At 36.0% G+C, this 22,091-nt stretch overlaps 2 protein-coding genes across 2 annotated transcripts; both read right to left on the bottom strand.

Annotated features, from left to right (window-relative positions):
• Nucleotides 1–16,841: 16,841 nt before the first annotated feature.
• LOC133319520 (ATP-dependent DNA helicase pif1-like) lies at nt 16,842–17,555 on the bottom strand. Its single transcript, XM_061524373.1, has one exon. It carries the CDS (start codon nt 17,553–17,555, stop codon nt 16,842–16,844), a length of 714 nt encoding a protein of 237 aa, XP_061380357.1.
• Nucleotides 17,556–17,557: 2 nt separating this feature from the next.
• On the bottom strand, nt 17,558–21,328 carry LOC133319515 (uncharacterized). Its single transcript, XM_061524362.1, has one exon. The coding sequence runs from the start codon at nt 21,326–21,328 to the stop codon at nt 17,558–17,560; it is 3,771 nt and encodes a 1,256-aa protein (XP_061380346.1).
• Nucleotides 21,329–22,091: the final 763 nt, after the last annotated feature.

The raw sequence follows: 22,091 nt of genomic DNA, 5'->3' as shown, positions 1-22,091 counted from the left end.
ATTACAGATGAACATTAATTGAGGAATCATGTTTTGTATGCAATACTGAACGATGATCGTCCACTGCTCTACGAACTTGAAAATAATGCAAATTATTTTATGAATTCAATTCACTTCCATAAAACGAGATTTCAGGAACACGCAAAAGAAACTTATATATAATAGGAACAAAAATATATTCATAAGAATAACAGGAAAAATTAATAAATAAATAAGCTCTAATAAATGTAAATTGGGTTATGACACACGAACATAGACAAACAAATAAATATCAATAAATATCAATATATATTCAATATATGAAATATTTAAAACACACGTCTGTCCCAATATGTTCATATAGCATAAATTTCACTCTCAATTCATAGTGATACATCACCTTCATAGATTTATGTTTCCCTGGTAGGATGTTATGAGTTCCGTTGGAGCTACGAGACCAGTACAAAAAATTTAACTTTCGAAGCTGGCATTTCTTTTTCTATAAATGATAATGGCACTTAGTTTCGTCCCTCCACTTCGAATCAATTTTGACTAAAATTAACTGAAAAAAACATATGTCGGTGTAATTCTTATTATTTGAAAAACTAATAATTGAGGGTAGTTGAAATTATCAGGTGTCAGCCGCATAACCACCTGCGTAGCCACTTGTGTAAGTGTAGTCACAACAATGTTGGTCTACAATCAAGAATAAAGTCATTGATGACGTCAGTTATGCTGGCGTCACACTTTTTAAAAACCACGGCCTGGACCCTACTCCGACATACGTGTATTTGAAAAACATTGATTAATTATAATCTAAATCAATTAATATTATATTAATTAATTAAATAGTTTATTATTTATTTTCTGATTAGAAAACATGTATATGAATGATTTCATTTTCATCTCGTCTATCAATTGATCATGGTTGCAAAGGAACCAACCAGAACTTCGAAGATTGGTCACGTTTGTTTCATAGTACGGGAACCATGACTTCATAAGTCTGAAGGAGTAGTACAATATTTTTCAAGATTGCTGTGAAAAGTAAAACTTTATTGACCTTACTACAGTTACGTATAAATACATAGTAGGGGCTCACGTTTTTGATAGCGTTGCATACTAGGAGAACAAACTTAAGTATTCTGATTTGTATACAATACTGATACGACCACCCACTGCTCTTAGTTTTCAAGATATGTATGTAAGGCAGACTTTTAAGATTGAAAAAAAAAATTTTTTTTACATTAGCTTTCAGTAAGTCAGTAAGGAAACTTCACTTGTCTGTCTCGATGTTTTAGGCTAAATTAGTCTCGTGTATTTCACATACAGGAGACAGGAATTCATAATAGTCAAGTGCAATCTATGACGAGTTTACTGAGAACAGTGTATTAGACATAGGTATGCACATGCATACGTAATAAGTTGCAATAAATACGCGTCGTTAACAATTACACATTTTCAAACCCCATATAAACAAATAAAATAGAAACAATAAAATATTCTCTTGTTTTTTATGTTCCTATATTAAATTGAAAATGAACAGAAGCTCCAAACTTAATTACAATCCTAACAGTCTTCTTTCTGTTTAGTTGAAAGTTATGTGTATGTTTTGATCAATTCACTTTAATTTTTTATTTTTTATTTCTTTTTCTTTTTATCATACAATTTTTTTTTTATGTAAAAGTGGTTTTTTGTTAATTTATTTTTGGAGTAAAAACTTCTTTTTCTTTTCTTTCTTTATTCATGAGAATACCTGGTACTTCATATTATGAAATATATGTGACCTCTACAAGTTCTTACTTAAAGTATAAAAAAACATCACGAAGAACTTGTAGAGGTCACACGGATTTCATAAAATGAAGTTCCAGGTATTCTCATGAATAGCAGCATATGCTAAAGCAATATGCTACGATCTGCTATGAGGATGCTACCAAAACAAACAGAGCTTTGAAAACACGATAAGTATAACATATGTACATATAAGTATTTTTAGAGCTTTAGTAGTGGAAAAAATCATAAAATGATGATCAAACTGACACCAAGCTTGACACAATTGCCCTTTATGCAATCTGATTTTAGATATCTTGGTTTGATTTAATTTTGAATACGGGAATTCCTGTCTTCATGATAGCCGACACTAAAATATATTTTCGCGTTAGTTCGTGCATGCATGTTTGCCACAAGAAGGAATAACGCCAGTCGCGATTATCTCATTGGATGGGAAACAGGGAAATAGAAGTCTTCATCACATATTTCGTAGCAAAAGCGCATTTATAAGAACTACACAGTTTTATGTTCTCCTGATAAGATGTTTTGAGTTACGTAATAGTCTCTAGTCTAGAAAGAAGAACATAAATTAAGAGATTATAGTTTAGAAAAATGTTAAATCTAATCACATATCCCTTTGAAATGCATATTTGTATGTTTATCGTAGAACCAATTCTCTGGGTTTTCGTAGCATCCCCGTAGCAAATTGTGTAATAGTATTCTGTAGCTTTATGAACATCTGGTACTTCATAATACGCAATAAACGTGACTTGAAACTACGGTTCACAATTTGTTTTTAAATTTTAACTTGTTTTAAAAGGAACGTGCATCATCCAGCAAAAAGTAAATATGGATAAAGAAAGACAGGTGGTTTTATAAAGATAAAAAACCGAATCTTATTTAGGTGTTAAATATTTTCATACTTTATGTATGATTAAAAAAATTACAAATTAACAAATTTATCAACGTCGGACAAGTTTTGAGTTATATTTGGAAAGAGTAGTTTTTAAGCCCTGAATATTAATTGAGTGAAAGAATTTGGATTGAAGACTCGAAATACAATGCAAAATATAAATGATTAAATAGTTGATTTTATTTTGAAATTATTTTATTACAAATTTTCTGCTACTGACATCATTAACTTGTTTGAAATGAATTTCAGAAAACAAAAACCAAAAACGCTTTCAAAACCATATCAAAATTTTACTAGATTAAATTATTTGAATTTATTTTTTTTTCTTTACAACATGGGGCCAATTACTCAATAAAGTAACTATAGAGTCTATACTAGGAAAAGCATTAAGTCGCTCTCGTGGCGTCACGACGCTGTCATGGCAATCTCGAAGCCAATATTCACGTTTAGTTCATAATAAGACGTGTTTATCAGATCCATTTCGGAGATCTACAAAAATTTGCGAATACAACCTATAGCTAGTATTTTGAGACTGTTTAATATTTAGGAATTTAGTACAATATTTAGTATTACAATATATTATAATATTTACATTTAGTATTATAATATTTATTATTATTTATTTATTACATTTATGTGCAATATGAACTGAAACACCTCCAGACATTCTGTGTTAACTGATATCGCGATGTAGAAACGTGACGTGTTTTACGATTACTTTAACAGACTACCTTTAGTAAGGAGCACCATGTAGTTTTATAAAGGTAAAGTACTATGGTATCAATTGATACGAGGACGCTTCGAAATCTAAGAATTCATAAAAATATGTACTCGTACAACTTCAATGTACACTTCATATCATTAAAATTTACGCATTGTCAAACTCCTTAAACCGAAAGAAAAGAAATAATAGAATATCCTTGTTCTGTTTATGTTCCGATAGTAAATTCAGTGGGAACTCAGAGTCACCAGACAGAATAACTATTGAAACAAGCTTCTTTCTGCTTTAGTTGAAAGTAATCTGTGTATGTATATTTCAAACAATTCACTTTTTCTACGTATAACCCTTTTGATTTATTTTTATTATTTATCATTCATATACATGTTTTGTTATATATAAAAGTATATTTATAGTTTTTAAAATTTTAAAAATATATATTTTTCTTTGTTTTATTCGTTTCATAAGAAAAAAAAACTACGAAGAAACAAACTTTATTTCATAAAATGAAGTTCTAGGTATTCATAATCTTAAGGCACAATGCTACGAGAGTGGTACGAGAATACTACGAAAACAAAGAGAACATATATATAAGTATATTCACATATGTATTTTTCCAGTTGTGAAGAAATATAAAATTATGACCACACTGAAACCACCACGCTTGGTACAATTGCCCTTTATGCCATGTGATATCGCTTTTAAGAAGCTTTTCATGCGATTGCTTCAACGTATAAATGAATATAATTTTGTTGAAATAAAACAACCCCTATTCCCGCCACCGATTTCTAATACCACAAGTAATTCGAAACTTATAATAGCTGCAAATTGACAAGACTGCACATCCTTTTAGTTGTCATTTGTTGGATTAAGATCTACTTAGAAAACTTTGTTAAACAATATTATAGTGAAAATAGCCTTAAAATTTTTAAAGAATTATTTAGTAAGTCTTTAAAGATTTAAAACGATCATTTTATTTATAGAAAGGAGCCAATGTGAAGTCTCGTGGTAAACAGAATTTTGGAGTTTGTCATTCGGTCTTATTCACCCTTTTTTGAGTTAATTATACGGGAATTCCTTTTCTTCATGATACTTGAGACAATTTTTTTTTCGCAAGCCCTCATTTAAATGCAATGCCTGTGAGCAGATGATTTTCAAGGAGATAATACTTTCTCTTTTATTTATTATTTATTTAATATGGAAGTTGAGATGAAATTTACCTTCTATTATGAAATAATCAAATATTCCACAGTATTATTTTAAAAAAAGTAAGTAGTTTAAATTTATAAAATAAAGTTACTCACAAAATTTCAAAACGGTTTTTTAACGTTTTAAACCAACTCCCCAGTCACCAAATAAAGAAGTAACTAATTATATAAGGTGGCAACCGGAGGTTCCAGGAAAACTACGAAACTTACTTATATGTATATTATAATAAAAATTATATATTAAAACTTATAACCTATACCTAAGACTACATGATTGCCCCGATGTTAGGATAGCAATCCCATTCCATAGCTTGTTTGGTATCAGGAATCTTCTGGTTCACACGGCTTGGTGTTCGTTCCGCGGAGTCAGCGGCGTTACTTGTTATATGATATCTTATCCATACAACGATGTTGCCCCGGCAATGTTCATTTATTTTATAATATGTAGCGCGTACGTAACAAACTTCACGTAGTTTGTTGTGCAAACGAAACAAGCAAGCAAACAAACAAACAAACAAGCCACAGTCAGTCACGTTTATCTCAGCGGATGGGAAACCAGGAAATCATAAGACACGAGTATTTCGTAGCAAAAGCACACTATAGAACTAACTACACAGTTTTATGTTCTCCTGGTAAGATGTTTCGAGTTAGGTAACAGAACGTAACAGTCACGTTGTTCATAACACTGTCAACCAGGAGAACATAAATAGAGAGGCAATGGTTCAGAAAACTTTCTTTGAATTTTTTGTTTCTTTTTCTCGAAAATTTGAATTTTCTTGTTTGAATTTATTTTTTTTATGAAATTACTATGCAATGGAGTATTTATTAAGTTTTATGGCAAATACGATGTTAGACTGATACATAGTACAAGTAGAGATAATTGTAAATATTTGTTTTTTTTTCTTTTAATTATGACCTCAATCTTCTAGGGGCAGATGGAGGCAGACATTCCATAGCAGTGAGAGTCAGCTGATTGTGACTAGCGTATCGCTGTGAATCACTACATTTTAAAAGCAATAGGATGAAAAATCGATAATGCCAGTCAGCACAAGCTCACAGAAACATAATAATGACCGACCCACAAACATAAGTTTAATGTGTAATAAATACATATGAATGAAAAGTTTCACTTTTATCTTCCCGTGAAACATCATCGGCTTGGTTTTATGTTCTCCTGGTAAGATGTTAGTGAGTTAGTTAGTGAGTTGTGGCGGTGTTATGAAATCAATCAATAAATCAAAATCAGCTTTGTGAAGGAGATCCATCGACTTTTCTTTTCTAGATTGATTAATTATTTTTATTGAGAATCATCTCTGCATTAAACAGACAGTTTGAAAATTACATTGAAATTTTTCTGGATTAATTCTTTTTGTAGAAAGTATGGTCCGATTTGTTATTTTTGTATAAAATTCCTTTCTGATCAAGGTTTACAAAATAAAAAAAAAATACCTTGAGAATATAAAAAAAATGCTCGTCGTGAATCGTCTATGAATGTGAATGCAAGATATTATTAGGTACTCACGTTTATTTTAGTAATAAGGGCACTAGTAAAGTCACTAAAGGAAAAGAGTACTACTACGCTTCAAATATTTTGTAGAGATATTATGTATAATATTAATATATAAGTATATATGTATGTAAATGTGTACGTATTTATAATTTATATTTATAATCAGGCTTTTTTAGACAAAGCTGAAAAAATTCTCTCGGTGCTTTGGAATTCTGAGACTCTGAGATGACTCTAAATTAATTTTAATAATTTATGATCTCTTATCCTTTTTTTCTACAAAACTTGAAATCTTTGCAATGCTATGCAATGCAACACTTAAAATTACCCAAAAAAATTAAACAACGGGCAAACATAAGCATGAGATTAAAGCGGAGAAAGGTCACCTTGATAGTTTTATATACCCTGACCTTATAACCTTGTATTACAGATGAACATTAATTCAGGAATCATGTTTTGTATGCAATACTGAACTGAAATGCAAATTATTTTATGAAAGCAAAATTCACTTCCATAATGCAAGATTTCAGGAACACGCAAAAGAAACTTATATATCACAAGAACAAAATTATATTCATAAGAATAACGGGAAAAAAATAATAAATAAATAAGCTCTTATTAATGTAAATTAGGCCATGACACACGAACACACACAAACAAATAAATATCAATATATATTGATATGAAATATTTAAAACACACGTCCGTCCCAATATGTTCATATAGCACAAATTTCACTCTCAATTCATAGTGAAACATCACCTTCATAGATTTATGTTTCCCTGGTACGATCTTATGAGTTGCGGTACGAGACCAATAAAAAAAATTTACTTTCGAAGCGGGCATTTCTTTTTCTATAAATGATAAGGCACTAAGTTCGTACAGCCACTTTCGTCTCTCTACTTCGAAATATACACTTAATCAATTTTGACTAAAATTTACTGAAAAAAAAACATATATAACGGCGTAGTTCTTATTATTCAAAAAACTAATAATTGTGGGTAGTTGAAATAATCAGGTGTTAGCCGCATAACCACCTGCGTAGCCACCTGTGTAAGTGTAGTCACAACAATGTTGGTCTACAATTAAGAATAAAGTCATTGATGACGTCAGTTATGCTGGCGTCACTCTTTTTAAAAACCACGGCCTGGACCGTACTTCGACATATACTCGTATGTATTTTCTGATTAGAAAATATGTATATGATTTCATTTTCATCTCGTCTGTCAATTGATCATGGTTGCTTGCTACAAAGGAATCACCAGAACTTCGAAAATTGGTCACGTTTGTTTCATAGTGCGGGAACCAGGACTTCATAAGTCTGAAGGAGTTGTACAATATGTTTCATGATTGCTGTGAAAAGTAAAACTTTATTGACCTGACTACAGTTACGTATAAATACATAATATGGGACTCACGTTTTTGATAACGTTGCATACTAGGAGAACAGACTTAAGTATTCTGATTTGTATACAATACTGATACGACTACCCACTGCTCTTAGTTTTCAAGATATGTATGTAAGGCAGACTTTTAAGATTGACAAAATACATTGTTACAAAATGTATGTCTAAGAAAATCTCAGAAGAAAAAAAACTGTTTTTTACATTAGTTTTCAGTAAGCCTGATACAATTGCCCTTTATGCTTTCTGATTTTAGATATCTTAGTTTGATTTAATTTTGAAAACGGGAATTCCTTTCTTCATGATAGCCGACACTAAAATATAGTTTCGCCTTAGTTCGTGCATGCATGTTTGTCACAACGTCTGCACTATTAACCCTTTGAAATGCATATTTGTCTGTTTATCGTAGAACCAATTCTCTGGGTTTTCGTAGCATCCCCGTAGCAAATTGTGTAATAGTATTCTGTAACTTTATGAACACCTGGTACTTCATAATACGCAATAAACGTGACTTGAAACTACGGTTCACAATTTGTTTCTAAATTTAAACTTATTTTTTAAAGGAACGTGCATTATCCAGTAAAAAGTAAATAAAAGTAAAGATAGACAGGTAGTTTTATAAAGTAAAGGCAGAGATAAAAAACCATCTCTTATTTACTCATTAAATATTTCATACTTCATGTATGATTAAAAAATAAAAAATAAAAAATTAAATCCATACTATATACTATATACTATATACTATATACTATATACTATATACTATATACTATATACTATATACTATATACTATATACTATATACTATATACTATTTTACTATATACTAATTTTTTTTTTTTTTTGGTTCCGGGAGAGCATGTCGCATATCTGCGACGCTGGTATGCCCCGAGTTCGGCCTTTACCATCCAGGCGTCAAGTGTACTGGTGGTCGCAGTCGATTGCCAGGTGCGCATCGCTTGTACGCAGGTAAGACGTCGGTACGTGAGGTTCCGAAGAAGAAGACGCCGTGGTCCCTTTACAGCGACGGCAGAACAGGAAGAGGCGGAACTATACAACCGCTATAGAGAGGCGAAGAAAGCCCTTCAGCTAGCCATTGTCCAGGCAAAGACCCAGGCCAACAAAGTGCTGTTGGAGACTCTGGATCGAGATCCGTGGGGACGCCCCTACCTCATGGTACGGGGCAAGTTGCGTCGATGGGCTCCCCCATTGTCCAGAAGTCTCCAACCACAGCTTCTGGAGGAGGTGATTTGTGCGTTGTTTCCGTCGAGACCAGAACACACACCACCGGTTATGGTTTCACCTCACAATCTGCCCGACGCGGAAGATGGTATTGAGCATGACGTGCCCGAAGTGACCCGGGTAGAGTTGAGAATGGTGGTGTCCCGCATCAGGAACACCGCCCCAGGACCCGACGGCATTCCAGGCCGTGTTTGGGTCCTAGTCATGAAGGCTCTCGGGCCCCGTCTAGCGAGGCTCTTAACCGCATGTTTGGAGCGGGGCCAGTTTCCCATCCGGTGGAAGACAGGAAAACTGGTCCTACTTAAAAAGGAGGGGCGCCCCGCAGACTCACCATCTGCGTATAGGCCAATCGTGTTGCTGGATGAAGTGTTTAAGATCTTTGAGCGAATCATCGCCAGTCGCCTCGTCCAGCACATGACAAGGGTGGGACCGGATTTGGCGGACAACCAATATGGTTTTCGCCAGGGGCGCTCCACAGTGGATGCGATCATGCGCGTGAAGACCCTCACGGAGGAGGCAGTCGCTCGAGGTGAGGTGGTCATGGCGGTGTCGCTCGACATCGCCAATGCTTTTAACACTTTGCCCTGGAACACCATACGAGAGGCACTGCGGTACCATGCGGTGCCGCGTTACCTACAACGCATTGTCGAGGCATATTTGTCAGAACGATCTGTGGTGTACCCGGGTCGAGAAGAATGGGGTCGGCGAGAGACGTCGTGCGGCGTTCCGCAGGGTTCGGTGTTGGGGCCGCTACTGTGGAATGTAGGGTACGACTGGGCTCTACGCGGTGCGCTTCTTCACGGTGTCGGCGTCATTTGTTATGCCGACGATACGCTAGTTACAGCGCGTGGAAAGTCGTACCGTCAAGCGGCCATACGTGCAACTGCTGGTGTCGCGCATGTCGTGGGAAGAATACGGCGGCTGGGCTTAGAGGTGGCATTGCACAAGTCTGAGGCCATCTGTTTCCATGGGCCAAGGATGAAGCCGCCTTCGAGGTCCAGCATCACAGTAGGCGGAGTCTCCATCGCTGTCGAGTCGACAATGAAGTACCTTGGACTAATCCTCGATAGTCGGTGGAACTTCGGGACACACTTTACACGGCTTGCCCCTAGGTTGTTGGTCACCGCTTCTGCACTCTCGCGCTTGCTGCCCAACCTGGGGGGGCCCGAATGCTCATGCCGGAGACTCTACATGGGGGTCTTACGGTCGATGGCTCTATACGCTGCGCCCGTGTGGGCAGAGGCCCTGACGGCCCGCAACGTCGCTGCGCTGCGAAGGCCGCAGCGCGTGATGGCTATTAGGGTCATAAGAGGGTACCGTACAACCTCCTTTGAGGCAGCGAGCCTCCTAGCCGGATCCCCTCCCTGGGACCTCGAAGCAAAGCTCCTCACGTCGCTCTATTGGTGGCGCGTAGAGGCGGTCGAGCGAGGCGAACGCCTGATGCCTCGACAGATTGAAGCACGGAGGGCGGAGCTCCGCCAGGTCCTAGTGGCAGAGTGGCAGACGCGCTTAGCGCAACCCACGGCCGGTCACGCCGCTGTAGCGGCGGTAAGGCCTGTTCTCGAGAGGTGGCTCAATAGGAGCCACGGCGCCCTCAGCTTCCGGCTGACGCAGGTACTCACCGGACACGGATGTTTCGGGAAGTACCTTTGTCGTATAGGCCGGGAGCAGACGTCCCAGTGCCACCATTGTGGTGACGGCCGCAATGATACGGCGCTGCATACGTTGGCGGAGTGCCCAGCTTGGGCCGAGCAGCGCCGTGACTTGGTCGCGGCTATAGGTGATGCAGGAAATCTCTCGCTTCCGACTGTAGTGTCTGCTATGGTAGGGAGCGAGTCAGGGTGGTGTGCCGTCGCCACCTTTTGCGAGGCTGTGATGCTCGCAAAGGAGGCGGCGGAAAGAGAGAGAGAGGCTGCCTTCTCTCTCCCCTCCCGCAGCAGACGCATTGGGCGCCGAAGGGTGACCGAATTCCGGCCACCGTAGAGCGCGGCCTGTGGACGACAGATTCGGGGCATCGTGTCGTCCGAACAGTTGCAGGCTTCGAGGCGGCGGCGTGTGTCCCGCGCGCGCCTCATAGTTGAGTCCTGTGGCCGGGTGACGGCCGCAGAGCGGCTGACGGGGCCCACCTGACCATCTGGTGGGTCAATACTTGTCGGGGGGTGGCGACGAATGCTTTGGCGATACCCTCCCCTTTGACATACGGGTACATGAGGAACACGGGTTGGTTTTTAGTCAGTAAGAGTCTGACAGTCCCCTTCGCCCTTCCCCGAGGGCGATGGGCTCCATGAGGATTTTCCAACCCGAAACCAAAAAAAAAAAAAAAAAAAATATACTAATATTTTATTATTATTATTGCTGTTATTATTATTATTATTATTATATTATAAATGCGATAGTAACTCTGTCTGTCTGTTTGTTACGCTTTCACGCCTAAACCAGTGAACCGACTTTGATGAAATTTGGTATTTATCGCAAAAAATGGGGGAATGGGTAAAAAGAGGGGATGACTTTTCGTATGGAAAATCGTCATTTTTGAAGATATAACAGTGAAACTTTGTATTTAGACACTTTATTAGGAATGAAAGAACATAGGCTACTTTTTATAGCGAAAATTGGGGTAAAAACAGGTGATGAATGTTCGTATGGAAAATTGTCATTTTTAGAAATATAACAGTGAAACTATGTATTTAGACACCGCTTGTGTCGCTCTTAGTCTGACCCCTCACCCCAGACCCGTCCGGTATGGTAGTACATACCTGCCGGTAAAGCCCTCAAGCCCCCCACCATGACAAGTTGACAGCCCCCGGGGATCGTCGAATTAACCTACCCTAATCTACAATCATGTAATAAAGTGATGAAATACACATGTATTTCATCACTTAATATTTTCCAACCCGACCCCAAAAAAAAAAAAAGATATCAATGTAATAAAACTCATCTGTCCCATATCGGTTTTTTTTCAATCTATAGTGTAAAATCACCCGCAAAGATCTATGTTCTCCTGGTAAGGTGATATGAGTAGCTTTGGAGCTACGAGAAATAAAAAAATCTTTTTAACTTGCAAAGCTGGGAAATAACGATATTATTTTTAGACAAATGCCTTTAGTTTGTGAAGTCTATTTCGAGTCTCCACTTTCTTAACTACTAGATTTGGTAATAACTCCTTTTTGCTGATTCGCCTGAAACTAACCGAAAAAATCTATCGCTTTGATGAACATTAATTAATAAATAAATTATTATTATTTTTCTGATTTATTTATTTAGAATAACAATAAAATATATTTTTTTAATTCTGTTTTTCTGCCTCTTATACATTTAATTAATCATTATTGTTTTGGATTAATTTTCTCGTTCTTTTTAAAACAAAACAAAACATAGTTCAAGTCAGGTTTATTTCATAATATAATGTACCAGGTATTCATAAAGCTCCAGAGTACTGTGCTACGATTTGATACGAGATTTTTATGTAAAATAAAAAAAAAGTATATTGATCTCACTACAGATTAATGTATCATAGTATGGGAGTCACGTTCTTGATAGCGTTGCATACTAGAAGATCAAATTTAAGTATTCTGGTTTAATTATTAGGACGGCCCACTGTGGCTAATGTTCAATATAAATAAAGGAGGCTTTTAAGGTATACATAATATGTAGTTACAAAATGTATTCCTAAGAAGTTTAAAAAACTTTTTTTTTTACATTTTCTTTCAATAATCGGAACAAGAAAAATGATTTAACTTATAGTCTTCTACACGGAATTATAATTTTAAGATATTGAAAATCTTCATAAAATAAAATGATGTGTTTAAAGTTAAACATTTTTCTTCTTTTAATTTAAGGTTTTAGGAATTTTAATAGCGTACAAATAGTTTTAAAGAAACAAACTATAATTTAATGACATTAGCATTTGAAAGTGCTGAGAAATCCTAATGAACAAGAGGAAACAAACAAGTAAATAAAAGTTAAATACAATGGAAGTAAGTAAGGAAGGAGTAATATATACATATAATATATAAAAAAAATATATATAAATAATTCCATGTAAAGTTTCCTACAGAAACCTGGCTTATGGCCATGATTTCAAAATACTCATCTCAACAAGTCCACTCTAACAGTCCAGTCACAACTAACTAATTCTCAGTTAAGAATATTTGACTGTATAGAAAAACAGGTATTTATAAAAATCAAGTATTGTTTCTCACACTTTCGTTGCAAACAAATAAATAATATACATTTATAAAAAATTTGATAATGTAAAATAATTTAAAATGTCCTTCCGACGTAAACTGACTAAAAATAGACGTGTGGCACTCGGAGACTGCCGCGGTGAAGCTATTGCATAGCATTTTATCAACTTATGCAATTATAATTATATTTTTATTTTATATATGCAGTATTTTTTTTTCTTTGTTCTTTTTTTCTTTGGAGATGCCGTAACTTGTGCTATCTATTTCAATAAAATCGTAATAAAATAATATAATGATACGTGTCAGTGACGAGTGCTCATTGCTCGGATGTGTATTCTTTAGTGTGATGCCACTACTGTATTTATATCACAAGCTTCTCGTCAGCAAGTCTAATAACACGTGATGTCACGTAATTATTTTTTTATAATTTTAACACCATATATATATGTACATATACATACACGATAAGGTCTAACTAGTTGCGGGCTTGAACTTACTCGTGGACGAAGACAAAAAGCACCTAGCGTTGTGTGTGAAAGAGATAGAATCAGTCGTGAGCAGTTAGCAGCTAGTTAGCCCTCATAGTGTAGTCGCACGCACACATACACCGTGCCGAAGATTGCCAAACTGAAACGACGTTCGATGATAGGAGTTAGAAATTTTCGCTACGGAATTTCTGAATTCGGTCTCCGCGCTCAAGGCCCGCGATAGAAGCTATGCAATAAAAGGTTTAAAAGGTCTTGTACACTAGAATTTAAAAAAAGACTAGGAATTCTTAAGAGTTAAGTACAATCCATGAAGAGATTGTTACAAAATTGCTGGAAAGAGTATATTTCCCCTTTTTTGATAAAAAAATATATTTCATTGTAACATAAAAATATAATGAAATCTTAAAAAACAATCAATTCGTTAGATAAATAAATTTTTGAAATAGGCATTCTACATAAATATTGGGTTACAAACCATATATACATACATACATTCTCATATAGTACTTTTAACTGTCAGTCCTTACATTGGTCTTACCATTATAATTTGATTTATTTCATTTGATATATACCCACACATAGACATAGGCATGAACAGAAATATATAATAAGTTGCAATAAATATGTATCATTAACAAGACATTGTCAGACCCCTTATAAAAAATTAAATTAAAAAAATAAAATGTAATATTCTTTTGTTTTTTTTTATGTTCCGATAATAAATTTAAAGCGAATTCCGAGTCTCCAGGCAGAATAAATATTTAAAAAATACTGCGAAACTGTAGAGATCTCGTGTATTGTATAATATGAAGTAGTATGAATTCAAGCAATATGCAACGATCTGCTACAAGAATGCTACGGAAACAAAGAGAACATTGGATAATGACCTTATGTTATACTGACAACGGTCAGTGAATGAAAAAATTAACAAAACTAAGAACTTTGTCTAGTTGTAATGCTTGAGCTACTTTTTTCTTGCTTACCAGAAATATAGGCATCAAGTTTAATGCGAAATGTACTTATAGGTCGAAAATGGCCCGAAATAATTTGAGAAAAGTGTAATACGGCCATGCCGCTTTTTTATTTTTGCTTCACTTGGCGGTTCACTATCGTACCAACAGATTAATTTTACATTTCATTTTTCAGACAATATCGACTTTTATCTATAGTAACAAAATAGTTTTAAATCCAATTACCACTTCAATAAGCAAATATATACATATGTACAAAATTTCTAATTAATTAATGTCGGTTAGGTATGAGTGTTCATATTGTATCATATCGGTTTCGGTTTAAAGACATTTATTTCTCATAAAGAACACAAAAGTTCACTTATAATAAGAAATCACAATAATTTTGCTTGAGGGTACATTTAAAAGTCTGCCTTATGAATTATATACAGTAAAATGAAATGTTGCGGGTAGTTATATTAGACAAACATGTTTAGGTAGGGGTTACATTAACTTATAAATTATTTTGCACATATTCCATTACACGCTTTTTGAATATAGGAAAACTCTTGCTATTAATGATTAAGTCTGATAATTTATTATAAATTTGAACTCCTTCAAATAAAATGTTTTTCTTTCCATAGTTGGTTTTGGTTTTTGGAAGTTCTAGTTTATTACGTTTTCTAGTGTGGTATGTATGTGTTTTTTTTATGAAAGTGTAATTGTAAATGTGTTTTATTTGTTATTATTTTTCTAATCAACATGCAGGTTTTTAAAGTGTATAATTGATTTATATTAAGAAATTTTGTTTTTTTTTTTTATATATAATTCATCATATTTATAAAGAACTTTAATAATTTTATTTTGTCAAGTTTGTAATGACTTTATGTTAGACTTCGCAGCAGTTCCCCATATTTCAATAAGATATTCGATATGAGGTTTTACTAAAGAATTATAAATAATAGGACGAATTGTATTAGGTATACATAACGAAATTCTACGTAGTGCTCCTATCAAAGGGGATATTTTATTTTTGAGATGATCAATATGATATTGCCAGGTTAACTTGCTATCCATTATAAGACCTAAATATTTTTCATGATCAGTTTTATTTATTGGCTCGTTAAAAATTGTTAGTTGTTCATGATTTGGTATATTTTTATTTTTAGGCGCGAATATCATATATGATGTCTTTTTGGTATTAATAGTTAATAAATATCTCAAGTCTATCCTACGACGATCCCTATGTACACTACGGGGTTCTGAAACCTTCGCACAAATCGGTAGATTTAAAATTCTCTCTTTATATAAAAGAAATGTATGTAATGTATGATTAATTACATACCCACATGATCACACAGTTTTTAGTCATTGACACAGCCACATAGTCGGATAGTATTATTAATGAAGCACACAGTTACATTTTCCATAACCATGACATTAGAAAATCATAAAGTCTTGGTCGTTGACAGACTCTTACGCATCGGTGATATCTGTTGTTATTTTAATAAAACATAAGTGGATTTAATATGGTTACTATGACAACCGACATAAAACCTAATTTTATGACGGTGACGTGTTAATAGAATGAAGATCCAAATCTACCGTACAATCGGATATGATATTAATCGGTAATTTAATGGACCGAATGATTCGTTGTGAATTCGCAATGCGAATGTAAGACACTCCGTCTCTGCTTAATACATCGGTGCCTATAACTACCGGAGTATTCAAAAACGTACTCGGTACTTATATTGTTTGGTATTTCCGCGCCACCAAAACCACGCAACAGTGGAATGCACGCATGTAGTAGATTTTTATGTAAAATAAAAAAAAAGTATATTGATCTCACTACAGATTAATGTATCATAGTATGGGAGTCACGTTCTTGATAGCGTTGCATACTAGAAGATCAAATTTAAGTATTCTGGTTTAATTATTAGGACGGCCCACTGTGGCTAATGTTCAATATAAATAAAGGAGGCTTTTAAGGTATACATAATATGTAGTTACAGAATGTATTCCTAAGAAGTTTAAAAAACTTTTTTTTTTACATTTTCTTTCAATAATCGGAACAAGAAAAATGATTTAACTTATAGTCTTCTACACGGAATTATAATTGTAAGATATTGAAAATCTTCATAAAAGAAAATGATGTGTTTAAAGTTAAACATTTTTCTTCTTTTAATTTAAGGTTTTAGGAATTTTAATAGCGTACAAATAGTTTTAAAGAAACAAACTATAATTTAATGACATTAGCATTTGAAAGTGCTGAGAAATCCTAATGAACAAGAGGAAACAAACAAGTAAATAAAAGTTAAATACAATGGAAGTAAGTAAGGAAGGAGTAATATATACATACTAGCTTTTCCCGCGACTTCGTTCGCGTGGACTTCAGGTTCGTCCCGTCTAGTCTAGTAATAAGTAAGAAATACGGTAACTAAGCACTGCAGAGCCCTAATCATAGGCCTATAGGTAGCTACTGCAGTATGCTCCTATAAACTACATTTAACGATCTTTTTCCTTCAGCATAAACATGCAGATTCTTCGCTTTGGAAACACGTGAGCAAGCCACATAGAGCTGACCGTGAGAAAAACATGGCGTGCCCAAATGTAGGCCTGCTACCTTCAAGGTTTGACCCTGCGATTTGTTGATCGTCATTGAAAATGCGACTTTTAATGGGAACTGCAGGCGTTTAAAATTGAATGGCAAGTTGTTGGGTATGATTGGGATGCGCGGTATAAGAACATTGTCTCCCTTGGCTTCTCCAGTTAAAATTGTAGCCTTCACTATATGCCTTCCTAATTCGGTAACTCGCAACCGAGTACCGTTGCATAATCTTGGCGCATCCAGGTTACGCATTAACAAAACGGGTACACCTACCTTTAATTCCAACTTGTGTGATGGCACCCCGGACAACTCTAAAGAGTTTAGGAACTCTACGGGATAACTTGTAGTGTCATCGGATGACATAACTGTGTCAATGGAATTATACACTGATGTTTCGCTGTTTATTTCGGCCAAGATTTTTTTATTTATTTTCGCAACAATCTGATTTTTTGGTGCCAATATGGTTCTTTCACACAACCAATTTTCGTCAAGAATATTTTGTTGCAGATTCGGAAAAACTTGTTCAATAAGTTCGTTTTCTGTCTCCACAGCATGACAAAATTGCTGTGTGAAAAGAACCATACCTACTTGGTCGGTGTTAGGTGGCCTTCACCAATTTCTAGCAGTTTTTGAGCATATGCTCCTGATTCGACATCGCTGAATAACTGGACTCGCATGTTAGTGGTAAGATAAAGCTTTTCAACTTTAGACCACAGATATGAGGCTTTTAGACATGCGTTAATTTCATCTGCTGCAGTGCCTCTCTCGATAATAGGTAAAGTCTGTCTAAAATCCCCTGCCAATAACACTACCACACCACCCATCAACTTTCGATTGCTGTGAATATCTTGTAGACAGCGATCAAGCGCCTCAATGGCGCGTTTGTGTGACATAGTGCACTCGTCCCACACGATCAGCATACATTGTTGCAAGAGGGCGCCACGGGCACTGCTCTTACTGATGTTGCACGTTGGGGTTTCTTCGCTCGCCAGATTAAGAGGTAATTTAAAAACCGAATGTGCCGTTCGTCCACCGCTCAGCAATGTTGCAGCGATCCCAGAGGAAGCCACCGCTAATGCAACTTTACGGTCCTTACGAATTTTTGCTAGAAGCAAATTAAGCAAAAATGTTTTACCTGTACCGCCCGGGGCGTCAAGAAAGAAAAGGCCGCCTTTGTCAAGCTCAACTCGTTGTAATATTTTGTTATAAATGTTTTTTTGTTCGGGTAGCAGGCGTGGTTCAGTTTCGCTGACCTGAGCGTCTAATAAAGCAATATCGTAGCTTAGCTCTTTGATCAAATCGGTCGACAACTCTCCTCGACGCTCTGGTGTAGGCATACCGAAGTCAGACAATTTCTTACCGGAAATCGTTATTATTTTGTCCTCTATATGTCTCAGTGCTTCATTGAAACATAGATCATTGTTGACTTGATCCATCCTTTCAAATCTTTGCAAGATATCCTCCGATAATGCAGATTTATACTTATCCCATAGTTGAAGAGGATTGGATAAACCGCAAGTGCATATCAATATTGCAAATAGTTCTCTTATTTGCGAAGGAGAGCGACACAGCACTGCCTCTTCCATTGTGGCATCCCAGTGGTTGTCATCTTCCAACAACCCCAACTTCTCACACGCTTGTCGAAAAGTTTGAAGTTCTTGGCCGTCAACTGTTTTTAGATCCAAAAAGCTAGTGGGGCCCTGTACTACATTCAGCAGCATTCGCAAACAGTAACATTCGAAGTTACTAACATGCACTGTGTAAATGCGCCCAAGAGCATCTCCTGCCTTCACACCTGGCCAGCCGTCGACAGGTGTGCCTTGTAAACGACGTTTCCATTCTTTCGACGACACGTCCCATGTATAGTAGCGGGGTACGTCAACATAAAGTAATGTTTTTGCAAATGCGTCATTTTGGCAAAGCAGGAAAAATGCAGTTAGTGTCGTCTTAGGTGGTGCGGCCATTCTCTCTCTAAAATTGTTTTCAGTGAAGTAAATCCGCTGACCATTAGGCAGATGAACCGCAAGGTGAGTGACTGTTGGGTGTCTTTCATGCAGAGGCAGACCCAAGATCCGCCACGCTGCTTCGTTACTACTAACATATCTACCGGCTCGATACGTTTGCACCTCATCTCTCGGGTCAATATTAACATTCCCTTGCTGTCGAATGTTAAAAATAGCCTGGTCGCTGCCTTTGTTTATATATTTACAAATATATTTTATCGCCTGTACCGTATTGCAGAACTCTACATTTATGTGAAAGTTATAAATTTTAGACAGAAGAGGAGAATATGGGACAATCCAGCTATTGTCAACCAATACTTCCTGTGTTCCACCTCGGGTTTTTAGAGTTATCGTACGGCCGCCATCTCCTGGTGTTCTACGCCTGTACAAAGGATAGCCTTTGTCGTTAGTTTGAGTATCTTTCAAAAGCGCCCTTGGATACTTTTTGGTGCATTTTCCTTCTTTCATGCATGGTGATGACGGATTTAGTGCACCACAGGGATCGTGAATCATATTTTTGGTTACAGTATCGTAGAGTTTTCGATCACTTTCTGGATTTGGTATCTCCGCACTTATGACTTCATCAATTTGGTTGGGGCGTAATTTTTCCGTCAACCACAGCAGTAAGTGCACGTGAGGCAGACCTCTTTTTTGCCACTCGATCGAGTACATGAAACACTTCATTTCTCCAAATATTTTACCTTTTGTAAGTAGAGCAACCAATTTTTGTACTTTTATTTTAAATAACCTGGCTGTTAAGTCATGTCTGTCTGTTGCATTTTGACCTGGAATGAGCTCTTTAGTAATTTCTGGCCAAGCGGGATTACATGTCATTGTAATAAACAGATCAGGCCTCCCGTAGTTACGCACGTATGTGAACGCATCCTGCGTGTACTCATGAAGATATCTCGGGCTATTTACAAATGACGATGGGAGTATTACCAATTGACCCAAATTGTTTGGATCTAAATCCGCATCATTCCTGACCGCGTCTTGTAAATGTATATAGTTTTCTGCTCGCAGTTTTGTTTGGTTTAAAGCAATAAACCTTAAGCGCTCACTCTCCACTTTGACATACATGTCCACCAAAAACTGAAGCAAGAGAAGCCTACATCGAAGCAATAAATTAAAATTGTTGCGACGTACCATCATATGATATGCATAAAAGTCTTTGCACGACACTTTTTTGTTCGGTATAGGCTGTTTTGTAACTGGGTTTGTCTGAGGAATATCAAAACTGTACCCCTCTTGTCCTTTCCAAAAAATTATCGGGTACTCGAGAGCATCATAAAATCTATGAGTGTCCGGAACTCTAGTAAGCCGGCCATCGTGCGCCTGAATAACAATGTCCCGAGACGCAGTTTGTTCAGTACTAACTACTACGGCAGCTATTTCGTTTGTGGTCGGGGCATTGAATCGTCTTTCGTGTTCACCACGTGGTACACGATCTGGGTGTATCACGACCTTGTAATTATCGCTAGTCACTCTATCTTTAGCCATTTTAAATTCATGCACTAAAACGTTGTGATCATGTAGAACTTTTTGTATTTTTTGAACTGTGTTTCTTTCCACACCTGGTACGTACTCAGAACGCCTATCAACTTGTGCTTCCTCATCACCCATGAAATAAACTTGCAAAAATTTTGGTTGCGTATTAGCAGCAGGAAGCAAAGAGCCAATTGTGTGGTATATTTGCCCTTGGATTGTAAAAGTCGGGCAAAATCCTGGCATCGACACAATGTTATCAGCTCCAAAAGATGTCATATGGAAGCATGTATTGTATTTTCTTATGTTTTTTAAAAAACGGCGAGACTCATCTGTTTCATTTGAAAAAAGTTCTTTAAGAGGTTCAACACGCTCGTCTATTGAAGGAAGAACTACTTTTCCTCCCGAACAACACATGCCTGCAGCTTCCTCTTTCCATTTAAGAGCACCGCAAAATCTGCATTCTTTATTCATCGCTTCTATTTTTATAAGCTTGTGGCTTTCGTAATCAAGAGTTTCATCGTACTCAAATGCAGCTTTATCAAATACTCCCCACGCGTTTCTTGTAAATATTAATCGTCGCTGTTGTGCCCTTTCAGCAACAGCGCATCTGCAAGCTTCAGCAGCTTCAACAGTTTCAGTAGCTCTTTGGGACCCTATGTAAGTCGCTTGCTGAAGACGCCGAGCTTGAGACTGTTCGGGTGTCTCTGCAGCCCGTTGAGATGCTAGATACTCAGCATGCTGTCGACGTCTATCTTGGGACTGCTCTGGTGTCTCAGCAGCTCTTTGAGCTGCCTCACGCTCTGCTTGTTTAAGCCTTCGCAGTTCGGCTTGTGGAAACGTCTCGTTAAGTCTAGCTACTTTCATAGTTCGAGCTTTATTAGAGCTTTGGGAAAGATTAGACTTACGCTTTCGCGGCATAATTCTTAAGTACGTGTTGTTTCTATACTTCCAAAAAATACAGTACGGTAGTTATTGTTATGATTGTACTTTAATGCAATCCTTGCCTATTTAATTAACCTATCTATATAGTAATTCAATTATCAATGAAGTAATTCGTTATATAATTAACCTATTTATATAATTTGTTATAATTAGCTGTAAGTAACCTATCTATATAGTAATTGAATTATCAATGAAGTAATTCGTTATATAATTAACATATTTATATAATTTGTTATAATTAACTGTAAGTAACCTATCTATATAGTAATTGAATTATCAATGAAGTAATTCGTTATATAATTAACCTATTTATATAATTTGTTATAATTAACTGTAAGTAACCTATATATATAGTAATTGAATTATCAATGAAGTAATTCGTTATATAATTAACCTATTTATATAATTTGTTATAATTAACTGTAAGTAACCTATCTATATAGTAATTGAATTATCAATGAAGTAATTCGTTATATAATTAACCTATTTATATAATTTGTTATAATTAACTGTAAGTAACCTATCTATATAGTAATTGAATTATCAATGAAGTAATTCGTTATATAATTAACCTATTTATATAATTTGTTATAATTAACTGTAAGTAACCTATCTATATAGTAATTGAATCATCAATGAAGTAATTCGTAAAAATGAAGTATCTTTTTGTACGTGTAACTCCTAA

Source organism: Danaus plexippus, chromosome 4 (assembly GCF_018135715.1).
Source record: "Danaus plexippus chromosome 4, MEX_DaPlex, whole genome shotgun sequence".
Taxonomy (NCBI): domain Eukaryota; kingdom Metazoa; phylum Arthropoda; class Insecta; order Lepidoptera; family Nymphalidae; genus Danaus; species Danaus plexippus.
The sequence above is the reverse complement of the archived record's forward strand: the minus strand, read 5'-3'. Positions and strand labels throughout refer to the sequence as shown.